This window comes from Sarcophilus harrisii, chromosome 2 (assembly GCF_902635505.1).
Source record: "Sarcophilus harrisii chromosome 2, mSarHar1.11, whole genome shotgun sequence".
Taxonomy (NCBI): domain Eukaryota; kingdom Metazoa; phylum Chordata; class Mammalia; order Dasyuromorphia; family Dasyuridae; genus Sarcophilus; species Sarcophilus harrisii.
The window spans coordinates 300,403,494-300,426,601 of NC_045427.1; the positions used below are offsets into that span (position 1 = coordinate 300,403,494).

The window sequence follows — 23,108 nt, forward strand, 5'->3', positions numbered from 1 at the left end:
GATTTTTCCCTTTTGCTGATTTTTTTCTTCCAACATGACTCATAAAGCACTGTGTATTAAAAATAAATAAACTTACTACAACAAAAAAATTCAGATTATCTATTTTTTTAAAATTCCACTGTTTTCTTTTAATTAATTGATTTTATTGTTGAGGTTCAAAAGGAGACAGCAAAAGGTTGGAATTCCAGACCAGTGACATGAGGTGTCTCAAAAAAATATACAGGCTTGAACTCATCTCCAAGTCAAGGGGCAAAGTTTATTGTAATTGTAATGTCAATTGAAGTGTGCTAAATTCCAACAGAATTTAGCAAAGAACCAGAGCAAGAAAACAAATTTATAGGAAAGGACAAAGAGATCTGGTTCTTCATATTACTGATATGCTAATTTCATGGCCCAGAGGTAGAACTAAAGAATAGTCTGGTATGCACCTCACCATTTGTCTCAGAAACCCTGTTATCACTGATCAGCAGATTGTTATCTGGCAGTCAAAAAAGTTTCTAAGACAATTCCATAGTAGCTAGACTTTAGGATCATTAACAATCAGATTGTTAGAACAATAGCACTCCTAAAGTCTGAGAGTTTCAGGATTACTGCTGTATTTCTCCTAGTACCTCCATCATTTGATTAATTGTTTTTAAAATCTGTCTCCAGTTAGAAGCTTTCTTTTCAGTGTCCTCTTCCATGTTATTCTACGAAAGTACATAACTAGACCTGGGGGATGGGGGTGAATCTAATTTGGTCTGTTGGATGATCATAATTCAATTCCTACAGAAATTTCTCTGTCCACCCAGAAAATTGCAGGCTCTTTAGAGGCAAAGTCAACAATCTATTTCACATATTCTAATAAATTTTCCCTCAGTAAAAGTATCAGGTGCCAAATGGTAACTGTGAGGTATGAAACTGCTAATCTGATTTTCTGACTCCTTAAGTCATTCATTTTCCATAGAGTCTGAAAATGCAAAGACTGACATAAATGAAACTCGGAATTTAAGATTGAGTAGCTATTGTGCCACAGTTCTCTTTTATCATCCTGACTCAGTTTCCCTAAATTGTCCTGACTCAGTTTCCCTAATTGTCCTGCCTCGGTTCCCTGAATTGTTCAGCCTCGGTTCCTAATTGTTCTGTAACACCACCCTTCCTTCCTTGTAATGTTCTTCTCTAAAATATAATGTTCTCTGAGAGGAGGTTTCCTGGGGGGCTTCTGGAGGCAGCCTTAGTTTCAGTTCAGTTCAATAATCACCCCAAATGCAGGCAGGAGTTAAAGGTCCAAATCCTTTATTCTCTCTTCCAAAATCTTATCTCCTTCACTTGGGGCTCGGGTAGCTTTTTGGAGGCCTTCCAGATCTTGGTTTCAGTGTTCTCCACAGGACAGCCTGCCACCACTTCTCTGTCTTCCTTCATTCTGCCTGACTGCCGTCTGATTTGTGAATCTCCTGGACTGAATTCTGGCTCTGAATCTCCCAAAGTGCATCCTGGTTGAGGCTTCTAGCTTATATATGCTCTCTTAAAGGTGTGAACTCTAATAAGTACTAAGTACATCTAGAGAACTGTTAAGCACCATGCTGAAAAAAACATTGTCTCTATCAATTCCACTGACTTAGCACCTTGTTAGAATTCTAACACCTCCCAATCATGATGATCCAGATAAGGAGAAAGACCTTCTATCTTAGACATCATCAGAGTGTTGGGTGCCTCTCCCCATCCCAATCTATCAGAATATCAGATACTGTCTTATCAAGATTCCTCTCCCCATCTCCAGTGCCTCCCCCCACCCTGTCACAGTCCCGTTCCCACTCTTAGCACTCTGACTCCGCCTCTGCCTCAGTCTACCCCCGGTATCTGAGCCACATGTATATATGTCACTGTGAACTCACATTGTTTGCTGGACTCTTGGAGACGATAGTCTCATTCAGCCCTGGGCCCAAACCATGGATCCATTTGGTCCCAGGAAATCTCTCCCTTTCAAATAAAATATTAAATACTCTCTAATCTCTATCTTGCCTCAGTTTTCTGGTATTATATAGCAAGGAGACAATTTGATTAATTTTATACCTTCCCTTCTTTATCAAGGACTGCACTAATTAACCCACTGTTTTGTGACTTTTAAGCCCTGAGACATAATAGTTCTCTATTTCCAAAGAGATATAGACATGCTCATGTTATAGTAAAATAACTGCACCATTCCAATAGGATTAGATAATGACTTATAATTGTTTCTCATCTCTTTCTTAGATTCAATTAAATTGACACAAGATACTAAAGTCACAAATATTATGGGAACATCTAATCAAATCAGGATGCTTTAAAGATAATATTTTCACATTAGAGTGCTATTAAGCTTCTGTTATTATTATTATTATTATTATTATTAAAATGGTGGCAAAGACATAAAGACTCCAAAATATTTTGATTAGATCTGGTTTGAATTCATCTGTTTATTTATCATAATGCACTGAAGAAAATGGAATCATAACTTCCCATTTCTGTCTTTTCTGTGAGCTTTACTTCCTATTTCATTAATGTTAAAGTTTTTTTTTTTTTTTTTTTTTTGGTTTTTTGTTTTTTGGTTATTTGTTTATTGTTTTTCTGTCAAGGTTCCATGCTTGTTCCTCTTCTCTTTCTATCTACTCACTTCTTTGTAAACTTCATTCATCTCTACTACTTCAATTAGCAGCTACATTAGTAATGACTCCTGCTCTCTAAGCCTGAATTCCCAATTACTGATGGTTTATATTCCCCCAACTAAGCCACCAACACCTCAAATACAACATGAACAAAAATGAATTTATTATCCTCCCTCTCGCTTTTCCAATTACTTTTCTCTTTGATTTCCTATTTTCTGTCAGTAATTTTATTTTTGCATCTTTTTCTTCAGTCTGCTATGCTAGCATTCATCTAGTCTCCCATCTTCAAAACTTCATAATTATTTGTGGCCCTCTCTCTAATCTCATTATATATATTTATTCATTTTTCTCCTTTTATCTTATTTTTTACATACATATTATGTACATATACATATATACCTATATTCAGGGATTTGTTAGAACTGACTCATACCAACTTGGGATGGTAGATTACTAAATTTTCAGTGTGATGATTTATAACTTCCAAATTAACAAATGTGACAAATAAATTATTGATTTATTGCTTTGTCAATTCCCAGATCTAACAGTGGTGGATAAAAAGTTAAAAATGGACATAAAAAATATGTAATAGGTACATTTTACTTCCAGAGAGATAGTTGTTAACATTTACTAGCACACTCCTGCATATGTTTGTGTGTCTGAGTATGTACATACATACATGTACATAAATATATACATACACATTTACTTATATGTTGATTTTTTAAATATTTTTCTATATTTTTATTTTATTTTTTCCTTTTATCAATATAGAATTCTTTCCTTATCATTTTAAATAGCTATACAGTATAGTTGCAAATCATGAAATGCTTCAAACTATGAAAGCTCAAAGTTGAGGATCCTCCAATAATTATGGTATTTGTAAATTGGCATCAGCATATAAAATAATAAACTGTATATAAGAAATTGCATAAAAAATCACTAATTAAATTTATAAATACAAAAGGAAGTAAATCAGTCATATAGTGAGTGCAAGGGTAAGAGATTGATACTCCACGTGTTGTTTTGGTACCTTGAACAGGCTTGTATAGCATTCATATAGAATGAAAAAACATGGACCCCATTAAGTAAAAAAAAATAATAATAATTTACCAAGCTAATTAATCAAAGATTATATTCATGTCTCTTATTATATATTATTGCCTATTGCCAAATTTAGCAATTCACTTAGCAATTCCACAAAATGGAAAATACCCAGAAAATCGTGTACAAACCCCCAATTCCTGCTAATTCTTTTTATATTCTATCTCTTACACTCATTTACTATACTTTATTCCAACTACTATCACCCTACCACAGACCTTCATTTATTATACTAGTAATTATAGATCTTTAATAACATTTTCCAAAGTGTTTTCATGTACTTAAAAAGATGCATCATACAAACAAAACACTATGAGATTGGTGATTTTCAATGAATGAACTTGTCTCCTAAGTATCACATTATCGATTCACAACTAAATGCAATTTTGATGACCTAGAAATGGATTTTTATAAAGGCTAGGGGTTTGCCTAGCAACATACAATTCAATTAGGGTAGAGTGCCAACCCTATGACTTCATGTTAGGAATTTTCCTATCTGAGGAGCTCTCTGCTATTAAAATTATATAACTAAAGTTTAGTCTAATATAAATTCCACAACACAGCAGGTATGGGAATTTGAGGGACATTCTATTTCCCCTGGGATAAAAAGCAAGCTGATTGGTGTGATAGATAGCCTTCAAAAATTCAAATCTAATTCCAGATACTTTCTAGTTATATAATTCTGAGTAAGTCACTTAATCCTACTTGTCTCATTTCCTTATATCTATAACATGAGCTGGAGAAGGAAATAGCTAACCATTCCATTCTCTTTGCCAAGAATACCCCAAATGGAGTCATGAAAAGTCAGACATGACTAAACAACTCAACAACAACAACAAAGTGAGATAATTGTTATAAAGATTTGATTGAATAAATCTCCAGAGAGAAAGGAGATCAGGAGGAAAAAACAAAGACCACACCTTAAGCCAAATGTCTAGGCAAGAAAGACTTGGGAAGAATTCACCTCTGATCCTACCCAGCAAGGAAGAAAAAGGATTAGGTAACTGGTTAAATCTAAATTCCCAATGATTACTTATTTGCAAGTGATTACTCAATAATATATTATAATTGACAAAACAAAATGATCAACTATATTCATTCAGAATATGAATATGAGTAATCCAGTAAACTATAGGGAAAGTAAGAGCCTTAAAGGCTATTTTTTTATTTTGGAATACAGAAATGCTAAGTAAGATCAGTTGGGATACCTGGAAAAATCTATATATATAGAAAGTGGTGTGGTAGAAACTTGACTATAATTGGAGTAATTTTTTTTCTCCATTTTTCTACTCTGTGTCCTTGGACAAATAACTTTCGCTGTCTGCATCTAATATTCTTCATCTATAGTTTTGTGGAGATTAACATAATATATGTGAAAAATGTTTTATGAGGTATTGTTTGTAACTATAAAAAAGACTACAATAAAAAGGACCCAATACTTTTGTTGATTAAAAGAGGGTTGAGTTACAAACTATTATTGAAATATAGATTATTATCCAAAAATCTCCAGGATGGGTGCTTATTTAGGCAGTATAAAATCACTACAATATACATTTTAAAAATCTATTTCATATGTATTATAAACTTGAACAACTTTACAGAAAAATCCTTGCTCTGTTACTTGGTCACTCTGCAACTTGGGTAAAATCATTTACTTTGGGGCATACATTATGTAACAATAACATATAAAATCACAGCTTAAAAATGGAAATGACCTTAGAGATCTATGAACTTATGACATTATTCCTAATGCACATATATATGATTTGTCCCCTTATAAATGGGACTATGTCAGTGAACTTGAATTCCTGAGAAAATTCTAGATTCAATTATTAAAGAGAAGATTAATGAAAAAAATTTAAAAAGCAATAATAAAGAACCTTTACAGCTTCAAGAATAATGGCCTTTGGATGGTTCCTCACACATATTAAATTTCTCCACATCTTTGTATAGGCCAGTCTTCTATGCCTGGAACACACTTCTACCTGAATTCTGCTTTTTAGAATCTTTGATTTCCTTTAAAATTCAGATGAATCATTACTTCCTAATTGAGATCTTTTGTGATTCCCCTCCACACACAATTCTAGTACACATCTTCAATATTACCTTCTTTAATATACCTACTAAATCTGTAGTATTGTGTTCAGTTTTAGAATTTTAAGGACACTGAAAAACAAAAGAGCTTCCAGAGGATGACAATTTGAATGGTGGTCCTGTAATATGGGGATTTTTTTTGAGGAATTAGGAGTGTTTCATTTAGATTAAAAAGAAGACTCAGGGAAGAAATCATTTTCAAATGTATGAAGAGTTGTCATGTAGAAGAAGAATGAGTTGGGATGGGGGAAAAAAACAAAACTCCCCAAATTAGAACTGTTTAAAAGTGAAATGGGTTAAAAAAAAGTGACAAATTCAGCTTTCTGGAGACCTTTGATGGGATAGTCTGCATGACCACTTGCCAGATGTTTCAGCAGAATTGCCTTTGGATATGGGTTGTAATAAATAGCTAACGTCTTTTCCAGTTCTAGATTTTTTGATTTTTATTTATTGTGTAAATACTATTTTCATTAATTTTTTTTAAAAATAATATATATTCATATTTCTGTATTTGAATATAGCACAATGAACTGTATAGATTCTATATAAGAGATTTATGAGAAGACATAGCAATAATCTCCCAATATGACAAGGTATAGATGGATTATTCTTTCCATTGAGGAAGAAACTAGTCAATGATATTATAGCTGCATTGAAGTATCAAAGCATAACAATAACACATTGTTCATACTTGTCATTTTGAATAGCTATATAATATTTCCATCATTCTAATAACATAATTTGCTTACTTAGTCTCCTATTGTTGGGTATTTAGATTTTTTTTTCCTTTTGCTATTATAAATAAGGTTGATAAGAACATCTTTGTACAAATTACTCCTCTTTTTTTTTCTTTTGAGATATATTTTCTCAAAAGTAGAATTACCAGGTCAAATTGCAAGTGAATTTTTATAGCTTCTTTTAGGTCTTGCCAAATATTGCAGCACATCTAAAGAAATACAAAGTGGAAAATGTGACATATATATGTGACAGGAAAAAAAAAATCAGAATCTGACAGCCCAAATTGACCATGAGCAGGAAAAAGTGAATTATAAATGAAAAAATACCTTTGACACTAGTATTTATTAATTAGAGAAAGTAAACTCCTTCCCAATAGAAACTGTTTCATTTAGTGGATTTATTTCTCTAGTGCCTAGCAGTGTTTAGCACATAGAAGACAACTATTAAATGTTTGTTGATTGAATAATCCCAAATTCAGAGAGGACTGCCACAATTTTGGTCAATGGTGTAGCTATATGTTTATTCTGACATTTCACACTTTTTAGAGGAATTACAAAAATGTGAAAGAAAAGCAATAAAAATGCTTTAACAAAACTTACCCCAAAAAGTTTAAAGAAGATGATACATCTTTTCCCCCTGAGGCTAAAATGACTGCTGGCACTTTATTATGATGAAGAATTCTAAATAAAGTGCTAATAAGTCATTTTCTAGTCTTAAAGAGGTTCAAACTCAAATCAGCTTTAGGTTGAAAGGTCAAGGTCTACATGAAGGCTTTTCAAAACAGTGAATCTGATTTTAAAAGGTGTGAGGTTTCTTACTCAAGATATCTTTAAAAATATGGGAAAGCTATCAATTTGGGGCTGCTCAAAGGCAAAGAGTTTAAGGTTTAAGTATTGTTGTTAAGCTAAATGATTGCTTAGGCTCCTTTCCTACTCAAGGGTTATATAATAGAATAATTTTTCTAGGTTCAAGATAAGTCAGTCTTTCTCTCTCTCTCTCTCTCTCTCTGTCTCTCTCTCTCCCCCTTCCATCTCTCCTTCCACCTCTGTCTTTGTCTCTGTCTCTCCGTCTGTCTGTCTGTTGTGTAGGTGTAGTGGCTTACTTAGCTATGTCTAAATTAAGCTAGAACCACCCACAATCCCTTGACTTGCCAAAAGACTAGAAAATAAAACTATCTTTGAAATGAAAGATGCAGAATGCAAGTCAAAAGTTAAAGGGCAACCATAAGGCAATTATAGGAAAGAACAAGAATACTGAATATCATGGGGGAATAGACAGAATAGCATATAAAAACAAATTATGTAGATCTCATACCTCTCAGAAATTGTTAGGGAATTTTTATGCGTAATAGCACATTGGGTCATTTCTGCTGTGATTTAAGGGGGATAAAGCATATAGGGATCAGAAAAGATTACCAAAACTATGTCCAAAACAGTTTCATCTTAGTATTTGACTTTTTGTAATGTCAAGAATGTCTAAAACTTATAATCTTTTCTTCCCAAAGTACTCTATTTTTCTTCTCTCCTGTTTCTAAGCAGACATAATAAAGGACCACATATTAATTTATAAAACATTCAGCTGAGGCCTTTCATGAAATCTTCATGTGGAAATGTAATAGTGAGAGAATTCATGCATCTATATAAATATACAAGTATAATTATATATACATATATATGTGAAATCTATACATAAATATTATATATGTATATATATGCACTCCATCTTTTACAGAATGACTAAATAAATACATATACCTTACTCAGAGTATTTAGTTTACTTATAAAAATGAGCTGATGAAAACAAGGAAAAAGAGAAAAGAAAATAAGGGGAAAGAATAGTAATATTTACTTAATAAAAATGAATTTCATCAATACATTTCATGTGTGTACATGTTTATATATATAATCAAAAGGAGAAGTATCTACTTTTAATAAGCTAGTTGGTCATTCATTCTGCCATTCAAGACAAAAGGGATAGAGAGAAGTGAAGAAAAGGGAAATAATAGAAGAGGATTACAGCAAACATAAAGGACTCACCTGAAATCTTCAAACTTGTTTCAGAATTCTGTTGTCTTAAGCAAATAAAATCATATAAAAGATCAGAAAAAGTTCTTACCTGCCATTCTCTCTGCAAGTCCACAAGGTCTTAGATCACTGTCAGACTTGTAAGATCTGATGTACCAGTGAGTGCATATTCTCTTTCATTAGAGTGTCCTTGCAAACATTCATCTCTATCCCTAAAGTATAGCACTGTTTTCTTTTAAATGGTATCACCAGATTACCTGAATTGTTCATTCCATTGAAGTGACTGCTGATTCTGTTACTCTTCCATGACACTTAACAAAACTCTGATTTTAACCAGAGATGTCAAATTTGATGCTCACAGGCACCATGTATCCTGCAAAACTCCCTAGCATACCCCAGACCAGATTAAAATATAATTGATAAATATTTAACAAAATTAACAAAAATACAATACAACATAGATACAGTTAATTTGAGCTTTTCTAAGTCAATATGAAGCTAGCAGGGAATTTTTCTATTTTAGTTTGACACTCCTGCTTAAATAATATTCACCTTATTCATTTTTATTATTTATATCAGTTCCTGATGATTCAAGAGCAGAATGGAATCCTTTTCAACCAAAGACATCACTTTATTCCTTCATTTATATGTGTAATTGGGTTGAAGATTTAAGAGAAATTTAATATTCTGAGAATATTATAAGTGAGTGAGGAGATAAGCTGAGAGAAGGGGATAAATGCAGAGACAAACACCAGAGAATAATAGCTTTTTTTCCTCCTTATTAATAGGAAAGAATCAGAATGTATTGATTCAGATATATATGAATATATATATATATATATATATATACATATATATATCAGAAGGTATAGACAAAGTCATCGATTTTTAAAATGATCAACAAGAATTTAGGGAGCAAGAAGTAAGAAGATATTCCCCATAACTCAAGGTTCATTGTCCTATATCATTCCTCTCTCCATTTGAAAAGTAATCTTCTCTTTCATGTTCTTTCCATCACAGTCAGCCTTAGAAATAACTTCTTAACAATGCTAAACAATAAGGATAAGTAGGTTAAAGGAATGCTGATAACATTCACTATAAGCCAGAAAACTCTCAAGGAAGATGATGGATCAGAAAAATATGCAAGAGAGCTGTTGGAAAATGTCTTGTATTTAATGTATAATGCTGTCCTAAGTCAATATATTCCCTCAATGAGATATGTTCCCTCAAGAGAAAATGGAAACATAATTTAAAATTTTTACAAATAGAGCCTAAGAACTCTTTAAATGGCTGCAGGGATCAAGACAGAGTAAAGGAAGTAATACCACCAGGGGAGCAAATCAATCCAAAAATCTTTCTATAGCCTTCACCATGACTATAGAAAAACAGGGTCATGTGATCAAGCAAACCTACTAAATCTCCTATACCATCAAACTTTATATTAATCTACTTAGGAAGTTTTTATGAATTAAGACTGAGAAAGTCAAAGGGCTATTCAAGAAACTCTACTTCTCAGTCTTGCTCTCCCCTTTAAGCTTTCTACTGGCTGGCCCTGCAACATATTAGATCAGTATAAAAAAAGTTCTCATTATTTTATCTACCTATTGTCTAAGTGCCTAGTTCCAGACCTGCAAATTTAGGTCTGGGAGCCCATTATGATAATCAGATAGCTCATCATTCGGAATTCATGATGGTAATTTTAAAATAATGTCATGGACAAAGAGATGATCTCAGAGTCAAGAACAAAATAAGGTTAGTTAAGTCCTGTCTCTGAAAAAAAATAATAAATGAGCTGGTTAATCTCTCAGTGTACTAACCCACTCACCAGGAATTCTCTATGTATTTCAGTAAAATCATGGGTACAATTCAATTTTTCTTTCAAAATAGTTTCAATATCTAAATCTGATTCTTTACTTAAAGCATGAATTAAACTAAAAATATAATCACAAATGTATTAAGATAAAAGTTGGAATACTGTTTTATTGCTAACTTTTCTTAAAATTGTCCTCATTGATTCTTTTTTTTTCCCCTCGTTGGTCCGTAATAGAAATCTTTAATTGATATTCAAGAAGCATGATGACATGTGTGAATTGCAAGAAAGAAAAAACTCTGTCTAAAAGAGAAACCTAAAAATTATATCATGTCCAACTTAAATAGATGCTCAGAAAACAGGAAAATTTTCATCAATGGAAAGTGTGGAAAAATAACAAGAAAGCTAAGCCCTTCATTTCCTGATCAAAAATAACATGAAAATTCCTTAGCTCCTTTCATTCTCCTCCTAAAATAGTTGTTTGATGCTAGGAGATGCCCATTTCTATTATGATTTGGAGAAAAATGAAAACCTCAATAAAGTTTTTAAATAATGTATATAGTATCAGAAAATAAGCTGACTAATTAGAAATATTTAAGAATACCAAAATAGGTCATTGCTTAAAATAACTGAAAGAGCTGTTAAGACTTTTACAAAACATTCTGCTTAAAGAAGATTTTCTTTAGGTTCTATGTTTTGTGTTGCCTTCTCTCTTTTTTGTTAACTTCCCAGAAAATGGGATTTGGGTTTTAGTAGTTTGTCATTCACGGTAACTTCATTGTACATTAAGTATCATTCAAAATTTGAATAATTTAGATTTTAACATGAAGAAAAAAGCAATTGAGAGGAAATGAGATCTTCCTTTCTTCCTTCCTATTTTCACTATATCTCAAAAACAAAAGCAAGAGATGTTTGATCATATTAGGAAATTGACAGGACACAGAAGAGTCTAAATGGCTAATTAATTTGAGAAGAACAGAGTATTCAAACACCCTCTATTTATTTTTCTTTATCCTCTCCATCATCTAATCTTACAAATTTATATTCTTCATCCTTTTCTCAGTGATGTCAGATAAATTTTATGTTTGTCCCAGGATTGACAAATATCCAATCCATCTGTTAAGGAGTTTCCTTCATTTTAAAGAGATTTCAGAAGATCAAGCAAGTAGATTGACAAAACATAAGGGTTTTGAGTTTGAGGGCAATGAAATCAAACTAGAATCCTTTCTTCTGCCAAACTGCTATGTCTTTGGTTTAAGTTTTCCATTTCTGCCTGAAGCATTCCATTTCCATTCCAAATGACTGATTTTCCCCTCCACCCTGAGAACCCCACCAAAGAAACAAAAGTCAAAGAAAATATGTCAGATTCAGCAGCCGCCATCTATATCATGAACCTTATTTTATCTAGCTTAATTTTTTTTTTCAGTAGTGGAGAAGTGTATGGCTATTGCTGTAATGCTTTCTACCAATCCCTTAAAACCATTTCCCAAAAAGTTACTAATTACCCATTAATTCATTTTAAATTTATCACATTATCCAGATAGTTCCCCTCTTCTTTACAGTATAGCAATCACAGGGAATGAGGAAGGAGGACACCAGTTCCATTCCAAAAAGACTATTTTAAAGACCCTTTACCACCCCACACCAGTTATTCCCATCTTGTAGGGCCCAGGTCCCACCCAACTCTGTAGTTGGAAAAAGAAAATTCAAATGAAAAACAGCTCATAAAACAGCAAACAAAATAAATTCAGTTTTTTTTTTTTAAGAACAAAATGAAACTTGAGGGAAAACTTACTGGAGTTACAGTTTATCCTGATACAGTCTAGATGGGGAAAAATAAATGAAAGATGAAATTGCATCCTTCAAGGTAACAGCTGCAGACATCCAAAAACAATCAGTCCACCCTTCCGGGGACAGACACACGCAAGAAATGTGGCCATTTTATATATATATACAGTATGTACAAATTTAAGGGTGGGTGTATATGTACAGTATGTTATATTGAAATATCAAATACATATATATATATATATATACACACACACACATATATATACACATATGTATAGAGATATATACTGATATACATATATATCCACGAATAGACACAGAATATGCTTCTCTTTTGCAGAAAACCTATTCATTTATTTATTATATATAATTTCAAACCTCAACTTGAAATGTAATTTTTAAAAAAAATAAAAACTAAACAAATCAGGCACAATTTCCCCACACCCACCAAATGCAAGTTATGCCCCACCTCTCCATCTGCATTGAATTTTCTTGTATTTTATCTTTAAAACCAGCCTTAACACTAAATTTTATTAATCTTTGTATTATTATTCCAAAGGAACATCATCTATCTGACACATTTTATCCTGAAAAAAAAATCTGCCTATAAGGTTCAACAGGGCAGTATTTAACCCTTTCTCTCTTCCTAAGAATAAACTCCCTCCTCCCTCTCCCTACACCATCACACAGATGCTCTAATAATAGCAATTTTGCAATTTTCATTGGCATATTGCCATTATTCCTAAAGTAAGGAAAGGGTTAATACCACCTGGTCATTTCCTATCATAAAATGGCCACTTGCAAACAGCTAACCACACAAACGCCCATCCCAGATTTCAGAGAGTTAAGGGCCAGAACAGGGGAGTGAGAAATATAGTCATTGAGAGCTATTATTATTTATTGGGTTAACTAAATCATTTGGGAGGGAAGGGATTTCAAGGGTCCCCAGATAAGACCTCCTCACTAGAACCAGTCCTCATCTTGCTTCCTGAATGCTCTTTCCAAATGAAGTTTCTATAGCATTCAGAGAGAAGGTGAGGCAGGTAAGCATGGAGGCAGTATTGAGGGCCTTTGATAAATCTGTTTCAATGCCTATTTGTAGATTTGACTGTAAAAAAAAAAAAAGAAGACGAAGAAGAAGAAGAAGAAGAAGAAGCAGGGACAGTGGCTATGAAACAAGTGACTTTAGCTACCAGGGAGAGGAGGCTTTATGTTCATTTGAAAAAACTATCAGGGAGAGGAGGTTTTTATCCTTATTTTAAAAAATACTCCCCAACCTCTTTTGTGACTTGTGACACTTCAGTCAGAAATAGTCCTTCATAGGTTCATTGGATGTCTTTACTTAGCATTACTTGAAAAGCTAATGGGATTGGACAGAGGCAGCTAGAAAAATGCCTCAATAATCACCATGGTATCCAATAGGAATGGTGTCACTATAATTTCCCATATAAATGATTATCAGTATCATGGGGATAGAACTCCAATAAGAGATTAAAGGGAAAGGGAATATAACAGCAACAATATTCTAAAGATAGAGGACAGTTTTTGTTTTGTTTTTATGTTGTTTGTTTTATATTAAAGAATATTGAGAGAGCAACAGAAGAAAAAGCAGTTAAGAATCTTGCTCTACTTCAACATTAAATTGTCATGTCTTTTGGACTACAGACCCTGTCATCGCATCATTTTAACCTTTAAAGTCTTTTATAAAGAAAGGTACAGAAAAGGTGACAAAGGACAGATTTAAATCCAGACCAAAATAATTTAGAATAGCCAATTAACCTGGGGAGAGGGCATAAAGAGGGTTTGACATCTCTTGAGAAAATCTGGGTTTGGTTTCATGCGATTAGGTTTGTCATGTGTCGTCAACCGCAACAGAAAAGTGGGAGCAAACAGCTCTGGAGCATTCGGTACGATCACCATACAGTGGCGGCTATACCCCTTGGTGAAGACTGTGGGTGAGGGAGAGTGAGGTGGACTTGAAGTTGTGAGGGTTTTAACTTTTGATTCTGTACCATCCCAAAAGGTTGAATAAATACCCCTCCTTCCTAATCTGTGTACAGAGGAAATGTGACTGAGCTTGGGAGGAGAAACACAGAGGGAGAGAGACACAAAGAGAAGACCATGCAATTTTCTTTTGGCTTTCATACCTTCTTAAGCAAGAACTAATGTAGAAGGAAAGCCAAACTAGATTACATATTTCATGCTTTATTCTACTCTAGTTCGTGTAGAATGGGCTACTTGAAGTGAAGGGGACTTTGAAACAAATTCCAATCTAGAAACTTGAATGATTCAAGGATGGTTGATGATTTGATTCTTTCATAAAGGAACATAGTCATGAGGAATCAGAGGGAGAGGTAAAAATGAGGTATCTTGACAATCTTTAGCTATTGTGTTGCAGCCCATCCCTCTTTTAGGTCAAAATGCCCTATCTAGATTTGAAATCTGAATGAATAGCTGTACTAGTAGTTAACTTATTATGAGTCACTAGTCATTGGAAAATGGGAAATCCAAACTCAATGAATTTATTTTAGGCAAATCACTTTTTTCAACAATTTTTAGTAGCTTCTGAAACTTGATATTTAAATGTTTTTGGTTTTTTTTTTTTAATGAGGGAGGGAAATTAAAATTTTTTCTCTACCAAGGCACTTGGTTTTTGGATGAGGTATGGAGGAAATCAACATCTAAATGTTTTTAGCTACTACACTTTGCAAAAAAGGGGTATGTAGTAAAAAGTATTCAATAAGTTACCAGGAGCATTCAATTGCAATTTATGGAATGGCCTGGCACTCCATCAGTATCTACCTCACTACAATATGACTCTCAGTAACCCTTTCAGAGAATTGTGGATACAATGTGTGAGTTCATTAATAATATTTTTTGTGTGTTTCTTATGTGCAATGGATTACAATATATGCTAATGATACAAAGACAAAAATGAAACAGTCCTTGTTCTCAAGTAGCTATACCCAACAAATAGCATTTGTTTAATTTTAGTTCAACACAGTCTAATAAGAAGTGGTGGGAACATACAAGGTGAATGTGAAGTCTTTTGGGGGTTATCACCTGCCAGTAGGTTTTAATAAGAAAATAGAATTTATGGTTAATAGAAAAATAAGCTACTTATGTAAGATAGAATAGAAAACAGATTTGTAAAAAAGTCTTTGAACATAAGTTATGCTTGAATACATATATTATGAATTGAAAAGTAGAACTTGGAGCCATAGAGGTATCAATTCTGGAGTATCCAGTTCTCGAGAAATAGCATGAGGGCTATGTTCTTAAGGAACTCCCCAACCACAAAGACTCAGCTCTAAGAATGGAAAGATATATGATAAATTAAAGCTGGAAGTCCTCAAGAAATATGAGGCTTCCCTGACCCCAAAGTGAGAACAGAGGGGACAAAAATAGCCAAGAAGAAACTGCTCAACTCTTTATTCTCTTATCAGCCTGAGTTTGAAAGATTTATAAGAGGGATCTCAGATTAGGGAATTGCAACTTACCCTCTGGATGTATGTGTTATTGTGTGTGTGTGTGTGTGTGTGTGTGTGTGTGTGTGTGTGTTTGTGTTTCTGTCTCTCTCCCTCTCTCCTTCCAATCATTCTCAGCTAAGATGTGAGATTTGTCACATCTGACCTACTAATCTTTATAAAACAAACATTAAATAAGAGGTCCTTGTAGGTCTGAATCATCCTTTCTCTACTTCTCTCTCATTTTATTTACAAATAGAATTCATAATTATTATTTTTTGTGACAGGGAGAGTTTGACTTTTTTGCTCCTTTCTCTATCTTAGAGATAAATTGACTTTTTGTTTATTATTTTAAATAGTATATATTTTTTTCTTCGCCTTTTTCTATTTCTTTCTTTTTTGTTTTTTGGAGGAGGAAGTTGGCTGGAAAAAGGGAGGTGGTAATAGGCTGGGGTATGCCTGCCTCCTGCAGGCTGCTCAGTACACTCTGTTCTCAGGGCTGTTTACTATGCGGGCCGCAGGCTTTGGGCCTTTGAAGGGTTGAATACCATCTTTTGATTTACCATGGCTGATGGGGAATAGCTTAAGAATTAAAATACATGGAGAAAAAAATCAGCAAAGAATAAAATAAAATACAAATTAATAAAACAATAACAAAAAGAGACACAGAACCAATGGATATCAAATGATTTGGGGAGGGGGATTATATTTTATTGTAAAAGTTGAAAACTGGAAATTAAACACATATAGTAAAGAACAAATCACTACTCAAAACAGTCCTTTGTTTTCTATATATATTAAAATTCTAATTTAGCTTGTCTCTATGCTACTTCCTAAGCTTAATCAGACTGGTAGCAACTCCAAACCACATTATGTTACCAGAAGAAATCAGCTGTGGTTTAGGTATAGTAAGGAATTTAGTGCCTAATGTCTCTGTTGGTTCAAGTGAGTTTTAATTCACTCTTTTCTTTTATAGATCTTGTCACTAAAAGCTTCTTCATTTAGAAAACTTCATCTTTCTCATATATTTCTACCACTATTCAACACTAAATAGCTGCCCTAACATTCTCTAATAAATCAGTAAAAGACCTTCTGGTGAGTGGAGATAGAGTCTCAGCATAGTTTTCTCCAAAAACAAAAAGGTTATCAAACATTTTAGAAAGTAGATAGTTGCAACAACAACAACTACAACAACAACAAAATGGAGAAAAATGAATCATTCAATGGAAGGTCATGGCATTAATGATTCAATTCTCCTGTCCCCTCAAAAAAAAAAATTCTGATTAGAGGTAAGTACAGGTAAAAGAACAGAACTTAGATTACTCCCAGTAAAGATCTTATAACTCATTCTGTTGCCACTAACCACACTAGGAAATAATGCATGCATATGGATTGAAGATAATACAGTGGTGGGGGAGAAAGTGCAACAGCAGATCACTTTAGCACAAAGTGCTATTGATTGATGTACCTGAGCCACTGGGTGGCAAATGCCCATTTTGAATAACAATTCAAGTTAGAAGCCACAAGCTTCTCTAGTTTGGAAGTCAAGAGGGAAAAAAGTTGTATTATTTCATTGGGGTAGATGCAGAAAGGGACAAAAGTCTTCAAGTTACCAGTCTTTTCTGTCTCACATTATGGCATTAACAATAATTTATCTCTCTTATGGTCTGATCTTCCCTATTTCTATGTCCTATTTTTGTTTCCAGTTCCCTCTCTCTCTCTCTACTCTCACATTGGACTGTTTTGGGTGGCGACTAAGGAGACTGTTTCAATGAGGAGGTGATTGATCAAAAGATGGACCAAAGTAGCATGTCTTACACAAAGCTAATTGATTCAAAAGACCAAGAAAGGAAACTTAAAAAAACAAAGACATTAGTAAAAAAAGGAAATCACCACTATCCATAACCAGAAAATGACATCAAAACTTCATGCAGCAACACAGAGAGGTGTTGTTGTTTAGTTTTTTTTTTTTTTTTTTAAGTATGCTTGGCTTTATTTACAAGTTTTCAGCAGCTAACATTTCAAAAAAAAAAAAAAAACCAAAACAAACAGAAGGAAACCAATCCAATTAAAACAATTGGGATGAAAATTAAGAGAAGGAAAGAAAAGGAACACAAGCCCAAATTGAGCGGCGGAGGTTCTTCATACGATACCTAAGTTAACCATGAGCTTGACACGACCCCCATCCAGTTCCAGACGTAGAGTGTCAGCTGAATCCTTGGAAGTGGTGGCAACCAGCAAGCCATAAGCACGCTGGGACATGAAACGGAAAGATACATCCTCGGCCTCAGTGTGCATGACCATGGGCATGATGATCTTCATGTACATGCTGCCATCATAGCTCAAGATAGAAGCCTCTGCCAAAGAGAAAGAATAAAGTTATTAGAAGAGAGAGAGAGAGAAAGAGACAGACAGACAGCCAGAGAAACCATATTTTCCTTCTATGTCTTCCTCCAGGGACTATTTTTCAAGACTAACTTCTTATCATTATCCTTCACACATTCTATCTATATTCTAACCAAGTCAGACATTTCAGTGAAGAGTGCTGGTCCTTGAGTCAAAATAATTCTACCTCAGGTATTTAAAAGCTGTATGATCTTGATGGGCAATTCATTTTTCCTCTATTTGCCTCAGTTTCATGGAGATCAAAATAGCAACTATCTTATCTTATGAAACATTGACCCTGGAGTAAGGAGGACCTAAATTCAAATACAGCCTCAAACACTTATAACTGTGACCCTGAGCAAGTCACTTAATCCTGATCACCCAAATTGACAGAGAGAGAGAGAGAGAGAGAGAGAGAGAGAGAGAGAGACAGATATAGAGACGCAGAGAAAGAGAGAGAGAGACAGACAGACAGACAGACAGAGAGAATCAGATGAAATAATAATTATAAAGAATTTAACATAGTACCTGGCATACAGTAAGCACTATAACAATGAATGTTCCCTTCCCCTTCCTGTCTATATACAACATTCCATCTTCTGTCTCCTCTCCTTTGCTCTGACCCTCCATGCTTAGAATATTCTTCCTTCTAACTTCATTCTCCATCAGGATCCAGAGATCTTCTTGTCTCCAGGCCCAGTGCTGTATCCATTGTACTACTCTAAGTAGGACATTGTTTTTATGAGGGCAATCAGAAAAGTGCTGTCTACTCCATATGAGTGTGAGGTAAAAGAAATAGGGATATTAAGCCTTAAGAAATGAAGATAGATGGGAGAGTAAGCAGTAAATCAACAAAACTCTTCTATAGTCATCTCTAAAAAATCATAAGAGTACCCTAAAACAAATTCTGGAACAGCAGAGCCAGCAACAATGAATGGGGTGAAACAATCACTGAGCCTGAGAAGCTTGGAAAATCAGCAATAAAATTCCTATGAGGGAAAAAGAGAGCACAGTCCAAGATAGGAAGTATCCCAGAAAGGCAGTAGCAAGCTCCATTTCAGCCAACCAATGGGAGATACTGAACCCCAGGGAAGTGGAGCAGGCAAACACCAACATTGGAATCCCCCACATGCCTCAACATAACTAGGGCAGACTCCAGCTCTGAGAACTGCCTTATGTTTCAGTATAACCCTGAGCAAACTCTGACAGCTTCTAGTTTTCAGACAGTCACATGCTTCACTGTAGCCTCAGGGAATACAAGAACACCTCACTGGCCTCATCATAGGACTGACATTTGCACTAGGACTCCAGGTCAGCACCAGGATAGCTGCCAGATCCCTATGACTTTCAGCAGCACCAGCCACTTGCCACTCTAAACTTTCAAGGAAGCACAATATGTAAAGATTCCCAGTGGACCTTATCAGTGTACCATCAGATGTCCCTTCCATGTCAGAAGTGGAGCTCAAAGTTTAAAAAGAGGAAAAACATAAAAAACTATGAACCAGCAACAATGAAAACAAACAAAGAGAATCTGACCATAAAAAATTATGGTGAGAGGGAAGATCAAGACACAAATTCAAAAGAAAATGTCAAAATACCTATCAGCAAAACAACAAAGAGAAACAGAAAGTGATCTCTAGCCCAGAAAGAATTAATAAAAAAGATCAAAAATGAACTTAAAACTCATATAAGAGAGGTAAAATAAAAAATATGGAGGAAAAAATTAGGGATGCAAGAGAATTATGGGAGAAAAGAATCAACAGCTTAGAAAAAGAAAACAACTACTTTGACTATTTAAAAAATCCAGGAAAGACAATATTAGAATCCTTGGAATATCTGAAAGCAATAATTCAAAACGAGAACCTGGACAGCATCTTTCAGGAAATTATCAAGTAAAATTACACTGATATCCTGGAACCAGAGAGCAAAATAGGCACTGAAGGAATCTACCAAGTACCTCAAGAAAGAGATCCCCAAATAAAAACTCCAAGGAACATTATGGCCAAATTATATTACTATCAGATCAAGGAAAAAATACTGCATGACCAACTTGAAACAATTCAAATATTGGGGAGGGGGAGGTCACAAACAGGATTACACAGGATTTAGCAGCTGCAACATTAAAGAATCAGAAGTTGTGAAACATGATATTCCAGAAGACAAAGGAGTTAAGACTACAACCAAGAATCACCTATCAGGTGAAATTAAGCATAATGTTTCAAGGGGGTGGATAGTGGGAGAATGGTCATTCAATGAAATAGAAGGAATTCAAGTTTTCGTAAGAAGTTCAGAACTGAACCACAATTTTAATCTCTAGTATCAAGACTCAAAAGAAGACTAGAAAGGGTAAAAAGAAAAAGAAAACATAAGGAATTCAATGGAGTTGAAATGTTTACATCTTTACATGTGAAGATGATAATTGTAATTCTTAAAACTTGTACCATTAACAGTCTAGTTAGAAGGACCAACATTTACAAGTATATGAATTGGAAATAATTACAAAAATAATTAGGAATGAAAAAAAAATACACTGGATACAGAAGAAAGAGAGAAGAATTTCACATGAAAAGGGGCAGAAAAACCCATTGTAACAGAGGGAAAGGTAGGAGGGTGACCAATCAGCATCACTTGAGCCTTACTGACATTAGATTGGCACAAAGAGGGAATAATCAGTTCACAATCAGTTCAATGTAAAAAAAAAGTATCTTATCTGACAGGAAAACAGGAGAAAAAGAGATTAAATAAAGGGGAGAAAGGGAAGAGAAGGGGAAAAGGGTGTACTCCCAAAAGAAATGGTAGACTAGGAAAGGCAGTAGACAGAAGCAAAACCCCATTGAGAAGGCAAAGGGTGAAAAGAGAGAGCAGACAAAGAGGAGGAAAAATATGGAGGGAAGGACTCCATTAGTAACTGATGAATGTGAATGGGATGAACTATCCCTAAAATATAAATGAATAGCAGAATGGATCAAAAAAATAATTTTACAATATGTTTCATTTTTTTTTTTACAAGAAACACACTTGAAACAGAGAGATACACAGAATAAAGGTTAAAGGCTGGAACAGAATCTATTTTGCTGAAATGAAAAAAAAAAGGAGTAGTAATTCTGATCTGGGACAAAGCAAAAGCAAAAATAGACCTAATTATAATGAATATAAAGAAGGAAACTACATCTTGCTAAAAGGTACTATAGAATATGATGTAATCTCAAGACTAAACACATATGCACCAAATGATATAGAATTCAAATTCTTTTTTTTCCCCACAAGTATTAGAGAAACTTTCTGTAAAAAAAAAATTTCCTCCAGTTTCCTGCTTTTCTTTTAATCTTGGCTGCACTGGATTTTTTCCTACAAAAAAACATTTTTAGTTTCCTGTAATATTCATTTTATTTCCCATAAACTTCTCTGTCTCTTGCTTGGGCATAAAATCTTCCCTTATTTATTAGTAATATTGTACATTCTTGCTCCACTCCTAACTTTGTTGAGAAGTCTTATAAATAATGCTATTGGTTTTAGATAGATAATTTTAAGATGGGCTTCATTTATTCCTGTGCTTGCTTATGTTTTTTTAAATAATTTTTAATAATTACAACTTTTTATTGACAGAACCTGTGCCTGGGTAATTTTTTTTTACAACATTATCCCTTGTACTCACTTCTGTTCCGCCTTTTCCCCTCCCTCCCTCCCTCCATCCCCTCCCCTAGATGGAAGCAGTTCTATGCATGTTAAATATATCACAGTATATCCTAGTTACAATATATGTGTGCAGAACCGAACAGTTCTCTTGTTGCACAGGAAGAATTGGATTCAGAAGGTAAAAATAACCCGGTAAGAAAAACAAAAATACAAGCAGTTTATATTCATTTCCCAGTGTTCTTTATTTGGGTGCAGCTGCTTCTGTCCAGCACTGATTAAGTGAAACTGAGTTAGCCCTTTTTGTCAAAGAAATCTACTTCCATCAGAATACATCCTCATACAGTATCATTGTTGAAGTATATAATGATGTCCTGGTTCTACTCATTTCACTTAGCATCAGTTCATGTAGGTCTCTCTAAGCCTCTCTGTATTCATCCTGCTGGTCATTTCTTACAGAACAATAATATTTTATAACATTCATATGCCACAATTTATTCAGCCGTTCTCCAATTGATGGGCATCCACTCAGTTTCCAGTTTCTGGCCACTACAAACAGGGCTGCCACAAACATTTTGGCACATACAGGTCCCTTTCCCTTCTTTAGTATCTCTTTGGGATATAAGCCCAGTAGTAGCACTGGATAGCATTCAAATTCTTAAAGAAGTTAACCAAATAAGAGAGAAAATTATGAAATATAAAAAGATGATTATTACATTAAATTAAACAGCTTTTGCACAAACAAAACCAATGCAACTAAGATTAGAAGGAAAGCAAAAAGCTGGGAAACAATCTGGACAGCAAATATCTCACATAAAAGGATCATTTTTCAAATATATAGAGAATAGAGTTAAGTATATATAGAATACAAGCTATTACTCTATTAATAAATGCTCTAAGAATATAAACAGAATTTTCAGATGAAAAAATCAAAGCTATTTATTATCATATGAAGAAGTACTCTAAATCATTTTTGATTAGAGAAATATAAATTGAAACAACTCTGAAGTACCTCTTTACACCTATCAGATTGACTAATAAGACAAAAAGGGGAAATGATAAGTTTTGGAGATTATGTGAGAAAATTGGGACACTAATGCATTGTTGGTAGAGTTGGTGTATCAACCAACAATTCTGGACATCTATTTGGAACTATGCCTAATAGGTAAGTAAACTGTGCATACCTTTTAATCCACTAACACCACTAGTAGGTCTGTATCCCAAAGAGGTCAAAAAAGGGAAAAGGATTTACATGTGAAAAAATATTTATAGTAGACCTTTTCATGGTACCAAAATATTGGAAACTGAGGGAATATTCATCACCTGGGGAATGGCTGAACAAACTATGATATATGAATGCAATGGAATAATATTGTACAACAAGAAATGATGAACAAGTAGATTTCAGGAAAAACTGTAAATATGTATATGAATTGAT

General features: G+C 34.0%; 1 protein-coding gene across 1 annotated transcript in view; it reads right to left on the minus strand.

Annotated features, from left to right (window-relative positions):
* Positions 1 to 23,108, minus strand: part of NRXN3 (neurexin 3) — a 2,051,432-nt gene that overhangs the window by 1,217,459 nt on the left and 810,865 nt on the right. The window contains exons 9-10 of the mRNA XM_031949344.1: positions 17,806 to 18,009; positions 12,190 to 12,216 (exon numbers count right to left, since the gene is read on the minus strand). Of these exons, the coding sequence (XP_031805204.1) occupies positions 12,190 to 12,216; positions 17,806 to 18,009 (231 nt within the window). The remainder of the gene's footprint in view (positions 1 to 12,189; positions 12,217 to 17,805; positions 18,010 to 23,108) is intronic.